General features: G+C 39.9%; 1 protein-coding gene across 8 annotated transcripts in view; it reads right to left on the reverse strand.

Annotated features, from left to right (window-relative positions):
* Thrb (thyroid hormone receptor beta) overlaps positions 1-26,637 on the reverse strand; it is a 349,517-nt gene that overhangs the window by 46,029 nt on the left and 276,851 nt on the right. Inside the window, exon 1 of one of the 8 annotated variants that reach the window (XM_090322311.1) lies at positions 14,646-14,792. The exons of the other annotated variants lie outside the window; for them this stretch is intronic. Within the exon in view, the coding sequence (XP_090178437.1) occupies positions 14,646-14,766 (121 nt within the window). The 5' untranslated portion in view covers positions 14,767-14,792. Of the gene's footprint in view, positions 1-14,645; positions 14,793-26,637 lie in introns of those variants that run through there. 8 annotated transcript variants of the gene reach the window in all.

Raw genomic sequence — 26,637 nt, forward strand, 5'->3', positions numbered from 1 at the left:
TATTTTGAAAATATGAATATATATTAAAACATACTAAAGTCACCCAAGAAATTTTGTTTTGCTAGTTCTGGGACTAGCAAACTCAGGGCCTGAGCACTGTCCTTGGGCTTTTCTCAAGGCTAGAGCTCTACCATTTGAGTCACAACACCACTTCCAACTTTTTTCTATGTATGTGATACAGAGGAATTGAACCTGGGTCCTCATGCATGCTAGGCAAGCACTCTACCACTAGGCCAAACTCCTGGCCACTCAAGTGGCTTTTAGAAGCATTGATTACCTACTGATCATCTTCAGGAAATCTTATTCAACCAACAGAGTGAAACTTTAGCATGAAGACTTGTGGTCCTGGAGACTAAACTCAGGGCACCATACTTTCAGGGCAGGCTCTGGTTCTAGTACTTGAACCATACTTCTAGCCCCCTTTGCCTTGGTTATTGTTTTAGGATCTGTGTTATGCCAAGGCTATCTGGAGTGTGATCGACTTACACTTTTCCTGTGTTGTAGTAAGTGACAGGCATGTACCACTATACAACTATACTCTGCCAGTGATGGAGGAGTATCATGATGTGTATTTCCTGATCTTGGGGCTTGAACTCGGGGCCTAGGTGTTGTCTATAAGCTTTTTTTTTTGTTCGAGGCTTAGTGCTCTATACCACTTGAGCCACAGCTCTACTTCCAGCTTTAAAAAGGCTCAGGAACTTTCCTCCCCAGTCTGGATTCAAACCATTATCCTCAGAAGCTAATATTATAGGCATGCGCCACTGGTGCCCAAAGTCTCTAATTGTTATGTCCAGGCTGGCCTGGGACTTCTCTCAGATGCCTTCCAAGAATTTAGGATTATTGACTCGAGTTACTTTGGCTATCATTAAGATTTTTTAAAGTTCATGTTATTGACATAAGCAGTGGAATTGGAAAACAACTGTATAACCTCCCTCACCATCCAGACCATCCAGAAAATTTATGCCTATTCTTTGTGTATTTCCTTTATTTTATTTTTTTTGCCAGTCCCAGGTCTTGAACTCAGGGCCTAGGTGTTGTCCTTGAGTGTTTTACTCAAGGCTTGTGTTCTACCATTTAAGCCACAGTACCACTTACTTCTCTTTAGTTTTTGTTTTTAAATTTAGTTTTTTTAAATTTTGAAGTTGAATATTCTATGTTCAAATTCTATTGGAAAGATTAAAAAAGTATCAGTTTGTAACAGCCAAGTTTTTAGAGAATTAAATATAGTTTATAAAATAATTTCACATGTTTAATTCTTCAAAAGATCCAAATACATACGATGAAATTACATTATTTTTAAAAATAAGGGAAATATTAAGTCTTCTCTCTTTACATGTTTTCCTTGAAATGTTTTTGTTGAATAAAAAAATGTATCATGTAAATTTTTACTATACATGTCATAAGGCCATATAGTATGATGCTAAATGAAAGCATCTCTAGGATATAGAAACATAAGCCATATAATGAATGATTGTTATCCTTAAGGTACTATGTTATCTCTCATCTCTTCTGCTGTCCCTTGGTTATCTCATATTGTTACAGTATCTCACTTTGCTACCTGATATATTAGATATATTTGTATTTGGTTATTTGAAATTGGATAGGGAAGGGGGGAAAACAAGATGAGGGGTGGGGGTGGGGGGAGGGAAATGGGGACCAAGACATGTGAAAGGGTATCCATGTATGTGAATTAATGCACCTTCCATCTGGCAAATATCAGGAAACCCTTCTATTAATTACAATGAAAATAGATGAAAAAAAGTTGGAAAAAAAGAAAAAAATAAATAAAAATAGACACAATTTAGGAAAAAAAATGTATCATGTAAGTTTTTACTATACATGTTGCTGATTTTCCTGTCTGCCAACAGCTTCCTCTGTTCTGATTCCTGTCAATAATGTCTACATGTCCAATTTGATTTAGGCTTAAATTTTTAGCAAGAATATGTCATAAACTGTACTGTGTGCTTTATCTTTAAATAGTCATACAAAGGAGTTGTCATTTAACAAAAAAGTTTATGAATATAATCTTGATCAATGTCACTCTTCTCAACATTCTCACTCACCCATTCCTTCCTTCTTGATTTTATTGTACATACATTGAATTTTTTTACTGCATTCTCTTACCCTTTTCCTCCTCATTCATCTAACACTCTCCCCTTGGCCCCATCCCACCTCTTACAAGTATCCTTTTCTTGGTGCTTATTTTGTTAGGTCTGACTTTGCATTTGTAAGAAAGGCATTCTTTCAGTTCTCCTTTGAACCTATTGTATTACAGTTAATACAGCTGTAACCAGTTGCATATTATGTGTTTACTTTCAGGTTTATAGGCTAAACTTTTAAATTCTAGCTTCAACATGAGGGAAAACATGCACCCTGTTTCTGAGCCTGACTTACTTTACTCAATGTCATTTTGTCCAAGTGCTTCCATTTCTTTACAAATGGTACAATATTATTGATTCTAATGGATGAATAAAATTCAATTGTTTTTATATACCACATTTTCTTGATCTTTGTTCAGTGGCGGGGGGGGGGCATTTGGGCTGATTTCATACCTTGGCTAGGGTGAATAGTGCTGCAATAAACATAGTTGTGTTTGTGGCTTTCCTGTGTCCAAGTTTGTGATCTTTTGGATAAATTGCTGGGTCATAGGGTAGTTCTATGTTTAGTATTTTGAGAAGCCCCTATATTGTTTTCCTGAGTGGTTGAACAAGCTTACACTCTCACCAACAGTTGAATAGAATTCTCTTTTGGCTATATCCTTGCCAGTATTTGTTATTGTTTGTTTTCTTGATATTGGCCATTCTAAATGGGATGAGGTGGAATCTCAGTGTTGTTTTAAATTTATTTTATGGCCAGAAATGTTGAGTAGTTTTTCGTGTGTCTGTTGTCCAGTTTTACTTCTTCTGCGATGTCTCTAGGTTATTAGCTTATTTATTAATAGGATTGTTGGTTCTTTGAGGGTTTAATTTTTCCCCTATTATAAAGTGGTTTTATTAAATCTATTTGGACATATTGGAGGTCAAATAATATTTTCTGAAGAAAACCATTATGGACTTTAAAGCTTGACATAAAATTAGTAGCTTCAAAAGTGTTAGTCATTTTCCCAGCAACAGCATGATAAAATAATTCAACTATGTACAAATATAGAACTCTAGGACTAGTTGGAAACTCAGAAATTTAGGCTAATGTCCTCATTTTGTGAGAACTAGACTCAAAAGATTAAATAATTTTCCCAAGCTCACATATCTAATAGTAATGAAGCTAGAAATCAAACCAATTTATCCTAAAACTAAAATCCTACCAATGGTATTTCAACTGGTTCTCTATTAACTAAAAGTCTAGGCTTTTCTCTAATGCTCCACACTATCATGACATGAAGTAATAAGACACTACAGTAAATTGCTGTGGCGGCCATAAGGCCTGGGGCAGCTGCAGCTGGTACCTGTGCCCGGTGCTCTGGACAGGGTAGTGGTGGCAGCAAATCAGAGCTTGTCAGAAGAGGTATAAGCACTGAGATTTGGGTGGTGATGGGCAATCTTGATCTCGCATTGGCCTCAGTGCATAAAACCCCCTTCTAGGTGACCAGAGACAAGGTGACCCTTGAGGGTCATCTTGGCACTGCCATGGCCACCTGGAGAAGCCATCTCAGCCTCTTAGACCGCTGATAGATGCCACCACCTGACCACCCACTTCACAGGTCCTTAATTTCCCCAAAGACTTCCTGAGCAAAAGGACTGTATGTGGGACACACATGAGAATGGGAATGAGGAGAGAAACAATGTTAAAAACTGATCACTTTTTGTTCTTGTCACTGGGGACTTTTGGTCTTCTAAACATTCCTTGAGTTCCTCCATTTAAGTTTATAATAATCAGCAAAATCAAGTCAAAACAAACAACAGGTCTACAGAAGTCAAGATACGGGGCAGGCCAGCATCTTCCCTCCCCACGCCAATGCCAATGCCTGCCTCCCTCCTGTCTCCAGCAAGCAGCACCTGCACTGTGGCCTGGCATCCTCTCCACCTGGCCCCAGGTGCCCTAAGCAAGGCCGGCTGCTGCCCCGGACCCTGGTGAATACTATCCCCCCCACCTCTCCACTACATACCACCCTAGTTTATGTCTTCATAGCACTTAATCACTATCTCAAACTACATTATTTGCTTACTTGCTTATCATCTGTCTGCCCCACTGGAAGTCACCTCCATGAGCTGCGTCCTTGTCTGTATTGCCTGTCTGATCCAGTGGCATCCCCAGTACCCAGCACAGTGCCTGGCACTCAGGCCTTCAATAAATATTTGTTGGATGAATGAAAATGGGAAAAAAAGATGGGTTAAAAATACACATCCATGCCTACAAAGGAATTGGTATGTGGTCTAGTGTGCTATGATACGGACACACTACTGCCCAAGACGACAGAAACGGGGACAGGAGCTCCTCTTGACCTCCTTCCGAAGGCCCCCACCCTAGAGAGAGCCTACCTGGGCAATGCTGGAGACAAGTGGGCACACCTTTCGTCTTCATCCTGCTATTTACACTCAGTTACTTCAAACAAAACAAAACCAAGTCTAACATGGAGACAAATGATTAGCAGAGTCCCCAAACTAAAAAGTTCCAGGGTAGACATGCCTGCTGATAACTTCTTGACAGGCTGAGTGAGTCAGCTAATCTAAAATGAATCAATGCCATCTAGGAAGGGCAGTGATGTCATCTAGTTGTCTCAGAGGCAACAGGAGCTATGGAAGGTTATGGCAGGCCAGGTAAAATGGCCACCTCAGAATATGCTCTTAGTGGGATTGTCCATTTTCAAGTGCGTTGACTGGTAGACTTGAACTGAGGGGAAGGAAGGGGCATGAGCTTCAACGGCAAGCTTTGAAGAACAGCACAGACAAAAAGCGACTCGGGGCACTGCTCAAGGGTTTTGGGTAGCATTTCGACCACTGAGGCCCAGTGCCAGAATCTCCGAAAACATCTTATGACCGGCAGGGATGAGAAAGGCTGACTGCCTTGGGCACACAATCAGATTCCACGTTCAACGCCAAGTTGAGGGACACACTGGTATGAATGAGTGACCAAACAATGCCTCACCTAGGCCTCCTCAGTGTTCTGCCAGGGATTGCTGCAAGAATTCTGGGTCAATGAAGGTACTCAGGGTTACATCCTAGCGGCACTTAGGGGTTTCCGGATGATTAACTCTCAGCAAGTGCTCTCTCTATATGACGGCTATCTTCAGATGGTTTCTCTCCTTGCTGTGCATTCTCTGGTGGATGCACAAGCTGGTGCTCTGGCTGAAGGCCTTCTCACACTCATCACACTTGAAAGGCTTCTCTCCCGTGTGCACCCTCTGGTGGATGCACAGTTGTTACTGAAGCCCCTTCCTCACTCACTGCAGACGTAGGGCTTCTCTCCTGTGTGTCTCCTCATGTGAATTTGCGGGTGGGAGCTCCAGTTGAAGGCCTTGCCGCACTCGTAGCCCTTAAAGGGCTTCTCCACTGTGTGGATTTTTCTTGTGCCTGTTAAGCTTGGTGGTCATGCTAAAATCCTTCCCACAATCATCATATTTATATACTTTCTTTCCTGTGTGGTCTCGCCAGTAAATATGAAGCTCTGATAGGTGAAAGAAACCCTTGTCACACTTGTCACATTTATGGGACTTCTCGGCGTGTGGATTTTCTGGTGCATGAAAAGATCTGCTCCCTCACAGAAGAACTCCCCGTACACGGGGCATGTAGATCATTTTTCCTATTTGGTATGGTGACTCAGAAGACAAACTTCCTTACCAGCACTCGTTCCTAGTTTCTTCTCAAGGCCTTCTACTTGGCCATCCTGCAGTCTATCTCAGGCTCGCAGTGCGTGGCAAGCTTGCAATCAGCCTGTGCTTCTCCCTGCCTGTCTTTCTGTGGAAGGTTTCTCCCTGCATAGTGCTCCTCACCCAGTGGCATTATTGACTATAAAGTGACATTACTTCCATACAAACCCTACAACACATCAATAGAGAACTTTCTCTTAAGGCCCTGAGTGGTCCACATTGGAGATGTTTGAAGCCCTGGAATCTTCCTTGTGCAGAGCAACCTCAGCTTCTTCTGAAAGAGATATGCACAGTGTGTCTGTGAGCTGAGACACCCTGTCAGTCTGTGTGCCTCTGCCGCCCAAATACCAGGCAAGTGACCTTGCCAGTGCACAGGCTCCTTGGCGCCAGGGACAGCTGGTGCTGCTCTGTCTCCCCGCAGGCAGCTTGCCAGGCTCCACAGTGCCAGGACATTCCAGTAAGGAAGAGGCAGGCCCTTTGATGGCTGAAGGGCTTCAAAAACTTGAGGTCCTGGTGCAAGGCCAGCCCTAGTTGTGGTCACACAATGGAGGCGTCCAGCAGCCTTCGGCGCTGGGTGCACCCCGCATGCCTCATCACCTGAGTGGGATGCTCGGGGATCACGGCCGGACATGGAGGCTTTATCCAAGTGCGGGATGTGAGCATTCCAGGCCGCAGGCTCCGTGCGCCCACTGGTCCGCTCCTTAGGGGACTGAGGGTTTAATTTTTGAAGATATAATTTTTGACCTTTAAGTGTCTTTTGGATATTAGGCCCTTGTCTGACAAATAGCTATCAAAAATCTTTTTCCATTCTGCAGGTTTTCTTTTTGGCATATTGGCTGTGTCCTATGTCCGATGTCATGTTGGCTGTAAAACTTTAAAATTTTCTTTAAGTGGTAGAACAAAAGAGTTGTCATTCAATAAAGCAATTTATGAATATAGTGCCTCTTGATCAATGTGACTCCTTTTAACATTCTCAACTACCCCACACCTTCCCTCACTTTTCTAGGTTACATATTGGATTTTTAAGAAGTCATTTAACAATGCAAATGGATTTTTTAAGAAGTCATTTAACAATGCAGTTTATGTGTCCAATGCATCTTGATGTGTGCCATCCCTTCAATATTTCTCTCCCACCCTTCCACTTACCCTTTCTCCCCTCATTTTCCTCAGTTCTGTGGCTCATTTCCCCTATTTATTCTTCTACTACTCTTCTCTTGGCCCCCTCCCCCATCATCTGCAAGTATCCATTTTTTCCATATATTTTTATTATAATAGAAGGGTGACATTATATTCACCAGATAGAAGGTGAATTACTTCACAAACATTGATACCCTTTCTCATGTCTTGGTCCCCATTTCCCTCCCCCCCTGCCCCTCATCTTCTTTCCCTCTTCCCTAACCTATTTCAAATAACCAAATAAAGTTATATACAATATATCAGGTAACAAGGTAAAATACTGTAACCATATGAGATAACCAAGGGACAGCAAAAGAGATGAGAGAGAACATTGGGCAAGAATCCATGTCTTATTACTCATTTTGTTGGGCTTTGACTTAGTCTTTCTAAAGAATTACACTATTTATGTTTTCTATTGATTCTAGCATACTTAATTCATTTATAACTGCTTGAATGCCACCCAGTGTGATAACTTCTAGATTTACAAGAACTTTCTAGCTCCCACTAATCAGGAAAATCATGCAAACCATATGTCTCTGGGTCTGGCTTACTTCACTTAACACAATCCTCTTCCTTATGAATGGTTCAATGTTATTCTTTCTAATGGATGAGTGGAATTTCATTGTTTGATAAAATGTCTTTCTTTGTTATTCAGGATCTCAAAGTTTCTGTGTTGAGACGATCTAATGTTTCTCCTTCTTTCTGTAATAGTGTCATGGTTAAAAATCTTACATTGAGGCCTTTGATCCATTTTGAGTTGATGCTGGTGGAGGAGATGTATAAGAATCTAGTATCAGTTTTCTATATGTGAATATCCAGTTTTCCCAGCACCATTTGTTGAACAGCCACTCTTTCTTTCATCCTATGTTCTTGGCTCCCAAATATTAGATGACATATAGGTCTGCAGGTTATTTTCTGGGGTTTCTATTCTGTTCCATTGATTCACAGGGTTGTTTTTTTTTTGCCAATATCAAATTGCTTTCATGACTATAACTCTGTAATTGAGTTTGAAGTTTGGTATTATTATACAGCAAAGCAGGTCATGTCAAATCACCACTTAAAGCTTTCAATGACTTCGCAATGCATTTGGGATCAAATCCACTCTATCAAAAGGCAGTCCTTCTCCAGTTCCCATCAATCCCTTCTGTTCTTGTATACTTAACTGCAGCCCAACTAGTGTCCTTGTCCAGTGAATACTCAAAGTTCTTGTCCACATCAAGGGTATCTCATATGTTTTTTTTTCTGTCTGAAATATCTTTTACTTGAGCTCTTTATAGAACAGAGCCCTTTCATCTTTCAGGACTAAGCTAAAATGTTACTTGCTCTGCCTTTCAGGAGCCACTTGATTCCATTATAGGTCTGGAGGCCTGTGACAATCATCACATACAGCAGCATTTGCTCTTAGAAAAAATATGAAGGACTAAGTGCATTATAAAGAAAGATACCACTTTCTGGATGGACCTAGACAAGTTATGTGATGTGAAAGAAGACAGACTCAGAAACAAAACATGCGCATTTTCTCTCATGTGTGGGAGGGAGATCTAAAAAACAAACATGCATAATAACATACACAGGCTTTTACACACAAATTGAGTAAAGGGTGGTATATGTAGGGGGAAAGTCCAATAGTATAATTCCTCTTGACTAGTTAACTGCATAAGAAAATAAATGCTAAGTTCGGGGAGAGGGAAACTGTGGGGCAACAAGAATGAAGGAAGAGTGAATAAATGTATTAATTGTATTCAAGGTACATTATGTCAAAATTGAACTACTTAACTTGAGGGTAGTAAGGGGAGGGGGAAAGATAGGAGGAACAATAGAGTAATACAATGCATTGTACTCATAACCCGACTTATAGAAGTATAACTTCTTTGTACAACTAATACTTAATAACATTATGATTAATGCAATAACTAAAAAAGGATACCATTTGAAGACACACAAAAAATGGGGAACTGTTTTGAGGAGATGGCCAGTGGGAAGGAAGAATGAAAGTGAGGGTGGAGAGTATGATCAAAGTAAATTATATGCACATATGGAAACATCTTAGTGAATCTCCCTTGTATAATTAGTGATATTTTACATATGGTAATAAATGGATTGTCTTAGGTTCTGAGCATTCCTGAGAGATAGGAATGGTATAAAATCCATCCAGCTTTCTCTTTTTTATAATCTATGGCAGTAGGGAATTTTATATCTCTGGCAGTAGAGAACAAAGGTAGAACCATTTAGCTATTTAGTCTCTCTCAAATGAGTTTATAAAATTGTGATTTCTTATCACTGCAGAAAACTCCCTGCTCCTAAAGAGACTATATATAAAAGGCCAAAGCATTTCTTTCTCTCTAGAGGAGCCCAAATTACTCAAAAGGCAAGTTTACTTCCTAAATGTAAAGCGGTAGGGCTTTCAGTTTCACCATCTAAATGCTAAAAGACACCTAAATATTAGCTAATATTTTTGGGTGAAAGATATATGCTTACTTTCTTGGTCTCTTGTTTAGAATCTTGACTCACCACTTTTATAAATAAGGACTGTGAAAAAGACATGGGAGATACATTAAAGACAAAACAATAAAAAAGAAATTCAATAGTCAAATGATTCTGGGGAACAATTCGCTGTATAGCTTTCCCTTGGAGATTCTCTCTCTCTCTGTCTCTGTCTGCCTCTCTGTCTCTGTCTCTGTCTCTGTCTCTGTCTCTGTCTCTGTCTCTGTCTCTCTCTCTCTCTCTCTCTCTCTCTCTCTCTCTCTCTCACACACACACACACACACACACACACAGACAAACACACATACTTCTGCTGTGCTTTGTTAGCGAAATGCTGCTGCAGAAAGCCAATAAGTCTTGTCACAGAACTCCATGTGTCTTGTGACATTACAAATACCTGGTGAAACAGATTCTTAGAATGCTATCAGGCATTGTCAGGCATCATCACTTTGGCGCTGTTTGGTAAGTACGCAGGATCTGAGGCCATCTGCAGGGATAGGGTCTCACCTGGAAAAGTAGCACCTTTCTCAAGCTACCCACCTAAAAGAGGCAGGGGCCTGGGAAGGCACTGAGAGTGAGTTTTGTGTTTATCTAGGAAGAAAGCTACAGACAAGGGTTTCACAGAACAAGATTCAGATCTCTTCTCTTTCAAAACACGTTGTACTCTGCATTTGTTTCTATTTTTTCCCTTTTAGTACTTAATAAAAGCTTTGTGACAGTGCCAGCTTGTTACAGCTCCACAAAAGGATAGCAAGGGGAGCCTCTGGCTCACAACTGATATGAAGTGAAATGTAGTTTAACAAAAATGTGCTTAAAAAAATGACAGAACAGCTTACTACACAGGGAAAGGTTTCTGACCTGGCACAGTGGAACAAATAAAGTGGGGTCATGATACTTTTGGGGCCCACTGACAAATGGAGAAGTTAGCAAGGGAAGTTCCGGTGGCCTCCCCCTTCACTGGATGCTGTGCATCTGGGTCTGAGGATTATTGGATGTTTTATTTCCCTAAAGTGGGCTGGATGTCCTGGCACAGTCACAAAAGACAGTACAGCAGCCTTCAACTAGGTGAAATGCAGTCAATATTTACAATTAGTAAGTGGATGAACAGACCTGGCATGTCTAAAACAAGTTTTCGAATAGGCCCTAAAGCATTTGGATCCTCAAAAAGTAGTTCTTTGACCTACACATTAACATCTCCAAGCACTACTTAGAAACACAAACTTTTCAGCTCTATCATTGAGCATCTGGATTAGAAGCTCTAGAGGGAGTTGACATTCCTGGGGCTTCTGATGCAGCTGAAGTTTTTAAAATTTAATCTATTTACTTTATTGTTATTATAAAGGTGATGTAAAGAGGGATTATAATGACCAGAGCTGGGTATTGAGTACATTTCCCTTTGCACACTGTCTTCCCTTCCTTCCTTCTCTCCCAGTCCCTCCCTCCCGTCTCCACTCACAAGTTGTACAGCTCACTTTTATTTTAGCATCCCGTGGGGATCCACAGCTATGCAGATCAGGTGTGAGGGCCACCACCCTGTCAGGTAGACCAGGCACCTCTTCGGATGTCTCTCTTGACTATTCTGCCTGCTCTGGCTGTTTTGGGAGGTCTGGATTCTTAAGGTTTTTCACTCACTCTTTCTTCTGTTTGTTTACTCCAGGTCTTGAGGCAGGATAACATAGAGGAGATGAACAGGGAGATTAAATTTTTTTTTTATGTGAGCTGTTAGTAAAACTTGACCTTAAAGGCTTCACATACTTGCTTAGTATATTAGCTCAGATTTGTACTAACACTTGAGTTACAGCTCCACTTCGAGCTTTTTTGGTGGTTAGTTGGAGATAAAAGAATGTCTCAGATTTGTTTGCCTGGGCTGGCCTTGAGCCAGAATTCTCAGATTTCAGCCTTGTGAGTAAGAATTATAGGTATGCTGGATTATAGAAGCCCAGAGAAAAGCAAGATTGCAAGGACTAGACTCAAAACAATAACAAAAACCCTATAACAGCTAAGTGGATCAATCAAATGTGGAATAGATATACAATGGGATTTTTCTTATCCACTAGGAAGAATAGTATATCATTTGTAGGCAAATAGATGGATCTAGAATAAATTATGCTAAGTGAGGTAAGCCACATTCAGAGAGAGAAACAACTCATGGTTTCATATGTGGAAGCTAGATCTAAAGTATAACTAGACATGATAACTTACACAGGACTCAAGGCTACCCTTAGGGAGGAACCCAAAATGTAACTTCTCTGAACCTTTAAAATGTTATTTATTTATTTAAATTTTGCCAGTCCTGGGCTTGAGCTCAGGGCCTGAGCACTGTCCTTGGACTTTCTCAAGGCTAGAGCTCTACCACTTGAGCCTCAGCACCATTTCCGGCTTTTTTCTATTTATGTGGTACCAAGGAATCGAACCCGGGTCTTTGTGCATGCTAGGCAAGCACTTTAACCACTAGGCCAAACTCCCGGCCCCTAAAATGTTATTTATTGAATGTAACTGTAACCTTTCTATATGTTACCCCAACAATAAAATAAAATAAAATATTATTTATTGAAACAAATTCCAGGAAATGGAAACATAGCGGTGCTTTGGCTGCTATACTATGTTGCTGTTGGTTTTTGCTTTTGCTTTGGGCTTTTTTTTTCTTTTGGTGGGGGCCAGGACAGAGAGAGGGAGAGAAGGGCAAACAAATGCAATCACTATATTCAGTATACACTATGTGAAAAATGGCCTATATAACTTGTGGACAGAAATGGGAGCGAGAAACTGGTAGTAAGTGAAGGAAAGAGTGACACAGTCGAAAAAATAAAACACACTCATTATTTGACTTATGAAATGGTAGCCCCTTTGTACAACACCTTAACAACAAAATTATCTTTTAAAAAACAGGAAGTAACACTGAAAAATTAGAGCATCATTCTTTTCTTCCATGTTTAGATGTTAAGTTAGAAGACTATGAAATATGGGGCTGTCTGCATCCGTCTCTTCTGAGATACTAAGAAGCTGCCAACATCTTAAATGAGTAAAGAGAAAACTGGAGGACATGTATGGAAAATGCAAGTTTCCAGAGCCATTTCTGACAATAATTAGGGGTTGGTTAATGACCTGACTGCTTATAATCACCCATCTCAGAAAGACTCAACAGTTCAAACAAGAAGCATCATTTCCAGTCTCCATTCCTAATGTGGGAAGTCTTCACTTCCAATGTTTGAAACATGAAGTTCTTCCTTCCCTTCTCTGTTTTTCCATACTTTATTCTGGTATACTAAAATAAATCCCTAGTAAATATCTACCTTGTAGCTGGGTACTCACGGCTCTCAGCTGTAATCCTAGCTAACTCAGGAGGATGAGATGGGATGACTTCGATTGCAAGGCAACTGTAGAAGACAAATCTGAGACTCTTACCTCTAAATAATCAGAAAATAGCCAAAGTAGAGGTGTGGCTGAAGTGATACAGTGCCAACTGCAAGTGAGCAATCTAAGCAAAAAGTGTGAGGCTCTGAGTTCAAGCCACAGGACCAGCACAAAACAAACAAAATACTGCTAAACAATCCTTGCTGGATGCTTAGCCTATGAAATTCTCTTTCAAATACTGACAAATGACAGTCTGCTCTCAGTATAAGGATGCATTCTATTTGTCCCATTTCATTTGCCAAGCAATGGACCACAGAGCCATTATTCCCAGATATATTTGTACAATTTCAAGGCATCTCTTGAACAGTGTGTCCAACAGATGGAAGAGTGCAAGTTAAAGACTGGAGTTCTAGAACAGTATCTTATATATATGAACTCCTAGGATGAAGATTTAGGGTTTTATTCTGAATCATATTTTCTAAAATCAAAGCTAAATTGTAAAGTTTTCTCAATTTATGAGAGAAGTCAACACTATTCAAAAAAGATGCATGATCCAAAAAGTTGGGAGTTGAAAGTATGACTTCTGAAATACTTCAAACTATTGCATTATCTTGGAATTCTTCTGTTTTCTAAGTCAGCAGCAGAATGTTTGTGTTATTTTCATGAATTCAAAAGCAAGTCTGAAATGATCCAATAAGGTCCAATAAAGTCCAGAAAACACAATGAAATTTTGGTTTGGGAATAACTTGAGTTAGAATACTGGTCTAATATACTAATGAGGTATACTGCGTGGCTACAAATGAAGTGGGTGAGGAGGTGTGTTCATATATCTTTCCCAGTAGAAAATGGAGGGATGGTTTTGCTTTCCCACACATTTGAACAGAAACTAAGCAGGGAGAGGTTGGTAGTAAAAGGCTCTTATTTCACTCACCTGTACTACTTCTGTTAAGTAGAAATTGATTTAAATGTTTTGAAAGTTCACTGACTTACATGTTTCAATACATTCTAAGATCACTTTACGATTGATATTTTTTTGCAAAAATGTGCAGTTAATTCTACCTCATATTTATTGTGCATGCTTAATTCTACCTCATATTTATTATGGTTAATATGTTTCCCTGTATCTCTAGGAAAATACCCCCACACTCTCCTGCATTTTGTTATTTATGGATGTCATTTGTGTACTTCATTTTATATGATTTTAGTTACCTATAGCGATGCATTTCTCTTAGTTGGATGTGTTAAGATAATGGTTTCTTTGTAATTCACACTGATGAAATTGAGTTGAAAAGTTGAATGGCTTTGTGAGTAGAATATTTTTTTGACATTTAAAAGTGAAAGTATACTTTGTGCTAGGGAAATGTCTCAGAGATTACCTTTAAAATAAATTTCCATCATAATAGGAATAATGAATGAGTGATGAAGTCATTTACATTTATGTTGCCTTTCCACCTTTCAGAGTAACTAGTGCAAAGATCTAGACTATACCACAATTGATGTAATTCTCAAAAGAGTGATTCTTTGTTCACTAAAGGTTTCAGTCCTCCACTTATACTTTAAAAAAAAAAACATTAGGAAGAATTGCAGGTAAAAAGTTCAAGGTACACAGTACCACATAAGTGGGCTGTAAGAACAATTGCTATGTGCAGATGCAGATCATAAAAGACTGCATATCATGTGCGTATTCAGAAAAGGAAAACCTACAGGAAGAAAAAGTGGGTGAGTGGTGGCCAGCGGAATAAGAGTAGCTGGAATTAGTTTTAGGGTGATGGAAATGTTCTAAAGTAAGATTGTGGTGATGGGTGTAAACCTCTGTAAGTATACTAACCATCAACTGTCCATCTGCAACAGGAGAATCTGATGTCATATAAGTTATATGCCAATGAAGTTTTATAAACGTAGAAGTGGATGCTCACTTTGGCACAGGGTGTACATATACTAAAGTACATGACGTAATAGAGGGAAGATCGACATGGCCCCTGCAGAAGGATAAAGTGCAAATTTATGAAGCATTCCATACAATGTAACTCCCCTGAACACCACTTTTACAATAAAAGAAAAAAGAAATTAATAAAGAGTATATATGAGAAGCCATAGCCAATATCTTAGTAAATGGGAGAAAAGCTGAAACTGCTTTCCCCAGAGTCAGCAATATTCACAAGGAGGTGGGGGGAAGGAAAGTGGGAGAACAATATGGGAAAGGGGAGGAACAATGTTCAAGAAATAATGTACTCACTACCTTACAAATGTAACTGTAACCCCTCTATACATCACCCTGGCAATAAAATTAAATTAAAAAAACAGAACAGAACAAAGATGTCCATTTTCCCATGCTCTTTTTCATTGTACTAGAATTCCTAGCCAGAGCAATTAGGCAAGAGAGAAAAGGAATGAATATGGAACCAACCCAGATGTCCCTCAGTAGATGATTGAATCCAAAACATGTGGTATTTATACACAATGGAATTCTATGCTGCCATCGAAAGAATGACATCGCCCCATTTTTAAAGAAATGGAAAGACTTGGAAAAAAATCAAATTAAGTGCAGTAAGCCAGGCCCAAAGGAACACAGGCTCAATGGTTTCCCTCATTTGTAATAATTAGTACACATCTAGGACTCTCTTAGCAGAGGATTACACTAGCTCAAAACCTAGGTACATAAGATCATATAGGATGAAACTAAATGAAAGGATCTCTAGGATGGAAACAAGAGCTTTACTTGTGTGATCATTATTCTTAATGTACTATGTTATTTCTCCTTTCTTTTGTTGTCTTTTGGTTAATCTCATATTGTTATTGTATCTGACTTTGATACCTGGTATATTGTATATATGTTTCTATTTGTTTATTTGAAATAGGAACGGGAAGGGGGAAAAATAAGATATTGGGAAGGGGTGGGGGAGGGAAAAGGGGACAAAAACATGAGAAGGGGTATCAATGTGTGAGAAGTAATGCACCTACTATATGATGAATGTAATTGTAACCCCTTTATACACTACACTGACAATAAAAAAATCAAATTATCCCTATTTGTTAATGACATGATTCTGCATTTAACAGAAACTATAGACTCTATCAAAATGTTCTAGAAATGATATTTTGGAAAATTAGAATATAAAAATCAATTCCTCCTCCTCCTCCTCCTCCCCCTCCTCCACCTCCCTCTCCTTCTCCTCCCCCTCCTCCTCCCCCTTCTCTTCCTCTTCTTCCTCGCCAGTCCTGGGACTTCAACTCAGGACCTGGGCACTGCCCTTGGCCTTTCTCAAGGCTAGCATTCTACCACTTGAGCCACAGCACCACTTTTGGCCTTTTCTGTGTATGTAGAATCAAAGCCAGGGCTTTATGTATCCTAGGCAAGCACTCTACCACTAGGCCACACTCCTGGCCTCCGTAGCTTTTCTATAAATCTGCAATAAACAAGCTGAGAAAGAAATTAGGAGAACAATTCCATTCACAACAGCCTCTAAAAAGTAAAATACCCAGATATCAACCTAACAAAGTAAAAAGTCTTTATAATGAGAACTAAAAGTCTTTGAAGAAATTGAAGAAAATATCAGCTGGTTGAAAGACTTCCTATACTCATGGATTTGCAGAATTAATATTGTGGAAATTGCCACATTGGCCAAGGAAATTCAACGTGATACTGATAACAATTCCATTTTTTAGGGCCACAACACCAGTTTTCAAAGTATACTATAGAACCATAGTAATGAATCAGCATGGCATTCACACAAAAACAGACCTGCTGATTAATTAATAGTAAAGAGGGTTCAGAAATAAGACCACACACCTATAGCTAATTTTTTGACACAGGATACATGAACATACAATGGAGAAATTACAGCCTTTTAAACAAATGGTGCTTGGAGAACTACTTTCAGGAGACTGAAATTGGACCTTTCTTACCCTGTACAAAATTCAACTCCAATTGGATTAAAGACCTCAAAATTAAGAAATTTTAGGTGTATCAGCAAAATATAGGAGAAATGTTGGAAGATATTGGCACAGGTGTAAACTTTTCCCAAATAGGACTCCAGATGCCAAGTGGATGGTAGTAAGAATTGTCAAATGTGACAATGAAAGAAAAGTCACAATAAAAGAAGTCACTAGAACCAAATGACCCCTCACAGAATGGGCAAAAATCTCCACTAGCTATGTTGTAGATAAAACACTACTATCTAGAAGAAATAGATAACATAAGAGAACAAGCTATCCTATCAACTAATCGGCAGGGAAACTGAACAGGCAAGAAGAAATATATGTGGCTAATAGATATGTAACAAAGATTTGAATTCCTTAGTTATTATGAAAATGCAAGCTAAAGCCATAGTAAGATTGTTATCTGGAATATTGTTATCCCTTCCTGAGAAGCAATGTACTCACTTCCTTATGTATGAAACTGTAACCCCTCTATAAATCACCCTGACAAAATTAAAAAAACACACAAAAGAAAACAAACAATATCAACAAAAAGATTTATATCTCATTTTGGTCATAGTGGCAGCCATCCAGAAAATAAACAACAGACATTGGACAGGATATGGGTGGATGTCAGTATGGACCTTCTTCAAAAGCCTAAAAATATGAACTTACTGTGGCTGAAGGAACAAAATCAACACTCAGAGGGTCACTTGCATATCCATGTTTATTGCAACAGTGCCTACAGTACCTAGATGACAGAATCAACTGAAATCCTCAACGGATAATGTATAAAGATGTGTGCTGGGCACTGGTAGCTCATGCCTGTAATCCTAGCTACTCAGGAGGCTAAAATCAGAGAATCACAGTTGAAAGTCTGCCCAGGCACAAAAGTCCATGAGAGACTCTTATCTCCTACTAAAAACCGGAGAACTGGAAGTGGCGCTTTGGCTCAACATGAGAAAGTGCTAGCCTTATGCTGAAGACCTCAGGGACAGAGCCCAGGTCTGGAGTTCAAGCCTCACGACCAACAACAAAAAATGAAGAAAAGAGGTGAGTGTGTGTGTGTATGTGTGTGTACTTACACTATGGAATATTACACAGCTATGAAGAAAAAATGAAACCATGTCATTTGCAGAAGAATGGATACAACTAGAGGACCTCATACTAGGTAACACATGGTATTTTGCAATCAAAATATCATGAAAATATCATGTTTTCACTCATTTGTAGAAGCTTGACCTAAAAGACATATATGCTTAAAAGACATGTACATAAGTGTATATATATTTATATATAGTCATATTCACAATTATTTATACAATGGAACATAGAACATGAAGCAACCTGAGACTCCTCTGAAGGAGGGGGAAATGGAGAAAGAAAAAGTATATATGAACACAGCCTAGAAAAAACATCAAGAAAAGCTGATGAGCAATAGGGAGAATGGAAAAAAGAGAAATAGACTTTAGTTGGGTAGGGACTAGCAGAAGGGGTTTGTGCTGATGGAAAGGGTAAATGAGGTTTAATACCACCAAAAGAGATTATTTGCAACTATAAAAAGGAAACAAGGAAGCCTGCTGGAGGTGATCATTTGGGGGGGCGGTGAATGAAGAAGAGAGTATGGTTAGAGGGGTGAGATTGGTCACAATGCAGTATAAACTATGTATGGACACGTAACAGTGAGCTCCACCCCTGAGTAACTAATACCAGCCAGACAATAGATGTTTCATCATTGCTAGATTGGTGATAGATTTACTGACAATTTAAAACCTAGCCTCAACATTTTGTTAACATGTCTGTTTAAAAATCATAGGAAGGGCCTGGAGTTTGGCCTAGGGTAGGAGTGCTTGCCTAGCATGCACAAAGACCGGGATGTGATTCCTCTGTACCACACATATAGGAGAAAACTGGAAGTGATGCTGTGGCTCAAGTGGTAGAGTTTTAGTCTTGAGAAAAAAGCCCAAGGACAATGCTCAGGCTGTGAGTTTAAACCCCAGACTGGCAAAAAAAAAAAAATCATGGGAAGACCTGGGCACCAGTGGCCCACACCTATAATCCTAGCTTCTCAGGAGGCTGAGAGCTGAAAGTCACAGTTCAAAGCCAGCCCAGGCAGGAAAGTTCCAATTAACCAGCAAAAAGACAAGTGGAGCTGTGGCTCAAGTAGTAGAGTGCTAGCCTTGAGTACAAAAGCTCAGGGACAATGCCTAGTCTGGAGTTCAAGTCGCAGGAGTGGCACACATGCACATGTCTGTGTGTGTGTGGGGGGGGGAGAGGAGGTGGGCTTGTCCCCAGGGATCACTATTCAGGAGGGTAAGACTTAGGGGATCGCAGTTCAAGGCCAGCGGGGGTAGAAAAATATCTGTGAGATTCCACCTCTAATAAACAAATTGCCAGACTGGAGGTTATGTGGCTCAAGTGCTAGAGAGCAAGATTCCAATCAACAGTGTGGGGTCCTGAGTTCAAGCCCCGATATACAAGCACACACAAATCCCAGGAAGGAAAGGGGTATCTTCTTTAGCTTCTGATTCTGAACACATAGTACATTATTGGATACCTAGAACATAGGTGAATGAAACATTCTTAGTGTGCACCAAGATGAATTCAGCGTCCTGTGAATTAAACCGACATAGTGAGCAGCCAAAATAAAGTAAGGGAGAATACAGAAAGTATTTTAGTAACATTTTGTCATCTCACAAAGAAAAAGAAAACAGTTACCCTGATGGAGAATGAGCCAGAGAGGAAGACATATTCGAATTAGGGATGGAATAAAACTTACTAAGATTTTGGAAATAGGATCCACTTTCAATAATTTTTAAGTTAACTTGGAAGATCTCTTTTTGTTGCCACTCCTCAGATCCAAATCTAGCAACAGTGAACCTAAATTCTAATTTTTATATATTTTTCATTGTAATTAACAGAAGGGTTACATTATATTCACCAGATAGAAGGTGCATTACTTCACATACACTGATACCCTTTCTCATATCTTGGTCCCCATTTCCCTCCCCTCACCCCCACACCCACCCCTCATCTTGTTTCCACCCCTTCCCTATCCAGTTTCAAATAACCAAATATGCACATATACAATATATCAGATCACAAGGTGAAATACTATAACAATATGAGATAACCAAGGGACAGCAAAAGAGATGAGAAATAACATAGTACATTAAGGACAACAATCACTCATTAGATGGCTTTTGTTTCTATATCCTGGAGGTCCTTTCATTTAGCGTCATTCTATGTGGCCTTATGTATCTAGGTTTTGTTCATTGTAAATCTCTGCTAGGAGAGCCCAAGGTTTCTACTGATTATGACAAATGAAGGAAACCATTGAGCCTGTGTTCCTTTGAGTCTGGCTTACTTCACTTTATATGATTTTAAATTCTTAATTTTATTTCAAGATGTCAAGATGTTCTACAAAGATTCATAGGAAAATATGCAACTACATTCTTTTGTTGTTGTTTAATAATATAATCTGATTGGATTGCAGGAAGAAAATTTCCAGTAGAGCCAGGAGTGTGGTCTAATGGTAGAGTGCTTGCCTAGCATGCATGAAGCCCTGGGTTCATTTCCTCGGTACTGCATACACAGAAAAAGCCAGAAGTGGTAACGCTGTGGCTCAAGTGCAGAGCACTAGCCTTGGAACAGCCAAGGACAGTACTTAGCCCCAAGTTCAAGTCCCAAGACTGGCAGAAAAGAAAAGAAAGTCCAGTAAAAATATGAGAAGACACTAAGTGGTGGCACCTACTTGTAATCTATAGGGCATCTGCCAAGCCCTAGAGGTTTTACCAGTATCATTCTGCCATTCCTTCTTGAACTGTCATGGATGACTAAGAAAGAAATAGCTTTTTCTCTCCAGATTCACCCTCAGAACACGGAACGGAGCTGCAGAGCGGAGCTTTTGGGAAATATACCTCCCTCTAATTCAAGGGGATAACGATGGCTGGCTGATGGAGAGCCAAGCTATGTGGGAGCCTTCTCACATAAAGATCCAAACTATTTCTGAGTCATATAATGAAACTCCAATTCTTATAGGAATATGTGCCACAACTATTCTTTAATACTTTTGTCTAAAAACATTAGCTGATTCTAAACACAGGGAAAAGTCAGTCAAACCTAACTTGTGGTTCAGGATGCAAAACAATCAGCCTTAATCTTCCTTAAAAATACCATTACCAGGGGCTGGGCATTTGGCCTAGTGGTGGAGTGCTTGCCCAGCAGGCACAAAGACCTGGGTTTGATTCCTTGGTACCACATACATGGAAAAAAAGCCGAAAGTGGTGCTGAGGCTCAAGTGGTAGAGCTCTAGCATTGCAAAGGCCCAAGGACATTGCTCAGGTCCTGAGTTCAAGGCCCAGGGTTGGCAAAAAAATATGCCATTACCAGCCAGGTGCTCGTGGCTTACTAGCTGCAGTTTGAAGGGAGCCTGGGCAGGAAAAGCCTGTCGTGAGACTCTCATCTCTAATGAACTATCCAAAAAGCCAGACGTGTATTTGTAGCTGAAGTGCTGGCTATAAGTACATAAGCTCAGGGACAGTGCCCAGGCCTTGACTTCAAGCCCCAGGAGTAGTTTGTGCATGTGTATGTGGAAGTGGCACTGAGGCTTAAGGGGCAGATGGCTGGCCTTGAGCAAACATGTTCAAGGACAGTGCTCAGCCCTAAGTTCAAGCCCCAGGACTGGCAAGAAAAAAACAAAACAACAACAAAGCAGAAACTAATTCAAAAAGCAAATGGAGCTACAAAAACAGTGATCAAAATCAAGTGTTTCATTTGAGAAAAATCAGTGAGACTGACTAATGCGATATTGTTCATCAGGCGTACAGTCTTAATACTGCAAAGCCTTAGAAAAGAACCATGGGATAGGTATTCATTTCCTTTTGGGAAGGAGGAAGTAGGACTCAGAATGGTCACTTCGGGAGAAAGTGCAGCAATGTGTCTATTACGGGTGATTAGCAGGGGTTAACAGTGCACTATTACCTGTGTCTGCTCATAAATATTAAGGGAGATGAACCTATCGTAGATACCAGTTTCCTTGGAAACCAATTTAATTGAAACTGCTGTAAAAATTAACATGCATTTCTCCTCCCCCCTCAAGGGCAGTAGCTCCTTTTCTTTACACAGTTTTTGACCTTTAGTTTTATATATCTTAGGCTTCATTATAAGTCCTCTCCAGAGCTAGTCAAACAAAGATCCCAGTCCACAGTTATCTTTTCATTAGTTCTGAGGGTTGACTTCAAAGAGTATATGGCCTTTCTAGCTGCACGTTGCGGGCAGATCTGGCTAGTGGGGGTAAAACATGCCACTCAGAGCTCATCGCCATCTAGACGAATAAACCATCAACCCACACAGTACTCTGTCTCAAATGCCAAGTGACTTGGTAATAAAGAATTGAGTTCAACAGTTATATTGGCAATGTGGTTCTGTATTTTAAGAGGCCCTAAAGTTTATTAATAAAGTTAGACAATGCTGACAAATGTCACAGGACAGAGTTCTACCACAGATCATGATCCAGTGTCAGGCCCACACCTTGAGAAGGCATTGGACTGGGCAGGTTTTATGTCTCTCATTTTATTTCCAAAGCTCAGCTGGTTCTGGATTTCTGGTACCCCTCCTACCCCCCAAAACAAAAGAGGCCCATTTAATCAAGGAGACCTAATTATCCAGATTTAAAAGACTAAGCAGTAAATACAGCTCACCTTCAGACTCAGCCACAGTGAGGATAATCACAGAGAGCAAAGAGTCCTGTATCAAGGCAGGTGGTTGGTACAGGTGAAAGGTTCTCCAGTGTGTCACTAACATTGTTGGCAGTGCCATTGTGACAGACTACTTTGACTTGCATCACCTGGGCACACCACTTAAGCCTTTCCATCCTGGAGGTGAGGAAGACATAACCAGTCATGTCCTCACAGAGTACAAACATATCTCTTGGGTTTTTCTCAGAGAACTGCAAATGGGGTCAAGACATCCAGAAGATTCTCTGGTTCTTGGAGGGGTGGGTTGAAGAAAGAAGCATTCTGAGGGGGAGGGAAGGATGCTGAGACAGTCAGGGAACCAGTTTCTCTGTGCAGCATTTCCATGTGATTGCCACATAGGTCTGGGGAGCCAGTATTGATTTAGGGTACTTTGTCGTGTTTTTGCTTAAAAGGGGAAATACAGTTTTTCTGCAGAAGAGCTAATGTAACCATGGGATGTTGACTCTTAAATTTATGATTCATTAATCTCTATGTTCTTTGTTGGAGAGAATTCAGTGATTTGTGTAGTGTTAAGAAGTTAGGTAAGAACCAAACAACGGACAAAGGCCTCATATCTAAAATATATCAACAACTCAAAAAATTGAATCACTCCAAAACTAATCTCCAAAGTAACAGCCATCCCAATAAAAAATGGGCCAAAGACTTAAAGAGAGTCTTCTCTGAAGAAGAAACAAAAATGGCCTATAGACACATGAAGAAATGCTCAACATCTCTGGTCATAAAAGAAATGCAAATCAGGGCAGGGAGTTTGGCCTAGTGGTTAAAGTGCTTGCCTAGCATGCACAAAGACCTGGGTTCGATTCCTTGGTACCACATACATAGCAAAAAAAAGCCGGAAGTGGTGCTGAGGCTCAAGTGGTAGAGCTCTAGCCTTGAGAAAGTCCAAGGACGGTGCTCAGGCCCTGAGCTCAAGCCCAGGACTGGTTAAAAAAATAAAAATAAAATAAAATAAAAAAAAAGAAAAGAAAAAAAAAAGAAATGCAAATCAAAACAACTCTAAGATTCCACCTCACTCCAGTTAGAATGGCCAGGATCAGGAAAACGAATGACAACAGATGCTGGAGGGGATGTGGCCAGGAGGGATCACTATTACACTGTTGGTGGGAGTGCAAACTCGTTCAACCACTATGGAAAGCAGTATGGCAGTGCCTCAAAAGGCTAAACATAGAGCTCCCCTATGACCCAGCAATTCCACTACTTGGCATTTACCCAACCATCCAGAAACAAGGACATACTAAATCCACTAGCACAACAATGTTCATTGCAGCATTATTCACCATAGCAAAGATATGGAACCAACCTAGATGTCCCTCAGTTGATGAGTGGATCAACAAGTTGTGGTATTTGTACACAGTGGAATTCTATGCTGCTGTCAGAAAGAATGACATCGCCCCATTTGTTAGGAAATGGAAAGACTTAGAAAAAAATCATATTAAGTGAAGTAAGCCAGACTCAAAGGAACTTAGGCTCAATGGTTTCCCTCATTTGTCATAATCAGTAGAAACCTTGGGCTCTCCTAGCAGAGATCTGCAATAGAGCAAAACCTTGATACATAAGGCCATATAGTATGAAGCTAATTGAAAGGACCTCCAGGATATTGAAACAAAAGCCATATAACGAATGATTGTTGTCCTTAATGTATTATGTTATCTCTCATCTCCTTTGCTGTCCCTTGGGTATCTCATATTGTTACAGTACCTCACTTTGTTATCTGATATATTGAATTTATTTGTATTTGGTTATTTGAAATTTGATAAGGAAGGGGGGAACACCAAGATAGGGGGGCGGTGAGGGGGAGGGTAAAGGGTACCAAGACATGTGAAAGGGTATCAATGTATGTGAATTAATGCACATTCTATCTGGCAAATATCATGCAACCATTTTATTAATTACAATAAAAATAAGAAGTTAGGTAAGGTAAGCCAACCTCAGAGAGACAGACAGTACCTATTGTCTCATATGTGGAAGCTAGCTCTAAAATATAACTGGACATGATAATGTAGACAGGACTAACAGACTAAAGGAGAATATCCTTAGGGGAGAAACACTGTGGTGTAACTTCTCTGAACATTTATATTTATGGAAACAACTCCAGGAAATGGAAATATAGCTTTGGGCTTTTTCCCCTTTTGTGGCTGGTAAAGGGGAACTCAAAAGGAGAGAGGAAGTGTGAACAAGTGCAGTCTTGCTATTCAGGATACACTTTGTGGAAAATGGCCTATGTAACTTGTGGGCAGGGATTGGAGGGGAAAGCAGGGGAAAGCAAAGGAAGTAGTGACATTGTCTGAAAAAAAAGGAAATGTACTCATTACTTATGAAATGATAACCACTGTACATAACATCTTAGTGATAAAATTATTTTCAAGGAAGTTATAGTCAGAGCCAAGAACCAAACTGTGGCCATGCTCCCGGCCATGCTTGCTTTTATTAAGTATTTCTAAGGTCATCTCAAATAAATTTGAAGTTTGCTAGTAGATGTAGCATCATTTATTTGAATATGTCCATATAGATTGACAGGTAGGTATATGGCATCAAATTTATCAGTAACCAATACACACATGTAAAGAACACTTTTTAATACAAATCTTCTAGCTCCTGTTAAGGATTTCTGTGGGATAAAGTCAGAAGAGGGGAATTGTGGAATCAGGTGTACATTTCACAGAATGAGAAGACACTGCTACATTGACCTTGCAAAGCTCATGGCCACTTCTCCACTAGAGCCAAAGTGCCAAAATGGAACAGATCCCTAAATCTGTTGTTTTCCTTTCTTTGACATTGCCTTGTGTCCAATTTAACACTCACCCCAATCCCATGCTGATAGAAGGACAAGCAAGGGGAAAAAAAGCTATTTCTTCCCTGGCCTACTTATAGGGTACTCTTCCCTGTCTTTGAAGTGTAAGATCCCCAAAGATCTTTCCCATGCCAGCAGGTGGTAGAGAGCCCCAGTCTTGTGTTGATAATGGAGGCTCATTGGAGTGCCTGCGAGGTGTATGAATTGTTATTTCTTTCAGTGAAGCCTAAAGACTGATTCATGGTGAGCAGGGCAGAGTGGAGAGAGAGAGAGATGGATAGAGCAGATGGTTGCACTGTGGCAGAGCACAAGAGCCTTAATCTTCTACCTTTTAAAGTACTCATTCACCTGAGCATGTCCTTGTGTTTTACTTGAGGACAAAGATAGCGATCACCCACTGAAAATGTGAATGTCTAACTTGAAGGATTATAATGCATGTGGTAAATGGCATCAAAGTCGCCATTTTGGGGGAACACTTTATTTTGGTAAATGAAGAAATGTACATCATTTAAAAATGTCACCATAGATTTGATTCATTTTCTTCTCTTTATGAAGAGCATGGAGTTAATAGTCTGCCCTGTAGCTGACATATTGTTTTAAAAATTACTTTACCTTGTCTAAATCTTGGAGACTCGTTTAATAAATTATGGCCCATCTACAAGCAGGAATAATCTATAGGCAATAAAAGTCAAGATTTGGAAGACTATTTAATGATATGGGAAACTGTTCATGATATATTACTAAGCATCTAAAATGGGATAAAAATGGTATGCTTAGTGTGCACACTCAAAAATATAAAAAGATGATATAAGCCTAGTATGATCTCAAGTTGGTAAAAAAAAAAAACTATATACAGAAAGAAGGGCTGAAATAAAAATTGTTACAGTGCTTGGTCCCTGGGAAATGGGATTACAAAAGTTATTTGGAAATTTTAAAATGAGAATTTTTTTTCCTGCAAGAACATAAGGAGTTTTTACAAGAGAAAAATAAATTATGACTTGCCTTCCTCGGTATTTAAGACTCAGTTTTTCTTTCCTTCAAACACTAACTGCAGCAGGTATCTACAGAAAACTTCAGTGATTTCAACAGATTGTAGCAACCCTAAAACCAGGGAGGAGGAGTGTTCCAGTGTTCTTGTCCTGCTGGGGTTCAATATTTCAAGAAATTCTGAGGGTTCAGCAGCAAACAGGAAATATGGAGCCTGACCTGCTCCAGGCGTCCACACCAGCCCTGTGATATTAAAAGGTGGACCAGAGCCCCAGGAAAACAGTGCCAACTTTCCAGAGGACTCAGATCCAAGAGGGATGCACTGCCAGGAAGAGAGAGCCAGTAGATCTTCAGCTGAAAATTAT

This window comes from Megascapheus bottae, chromosome 2 (assembly GCF_031878675.1).
Source record: "Megascapheus bottae isolate mThoBot1 chromosome 2, mThoBot2.hap1, whole genome shotgun sequence".
In the NCBI taxonomy this organism is placed as follows: Eukaryota; Metazoa; Chordata; class Mammalia; order Rodentia; family Geomyidae; genus Megascapheus; species Megascapheus bottae.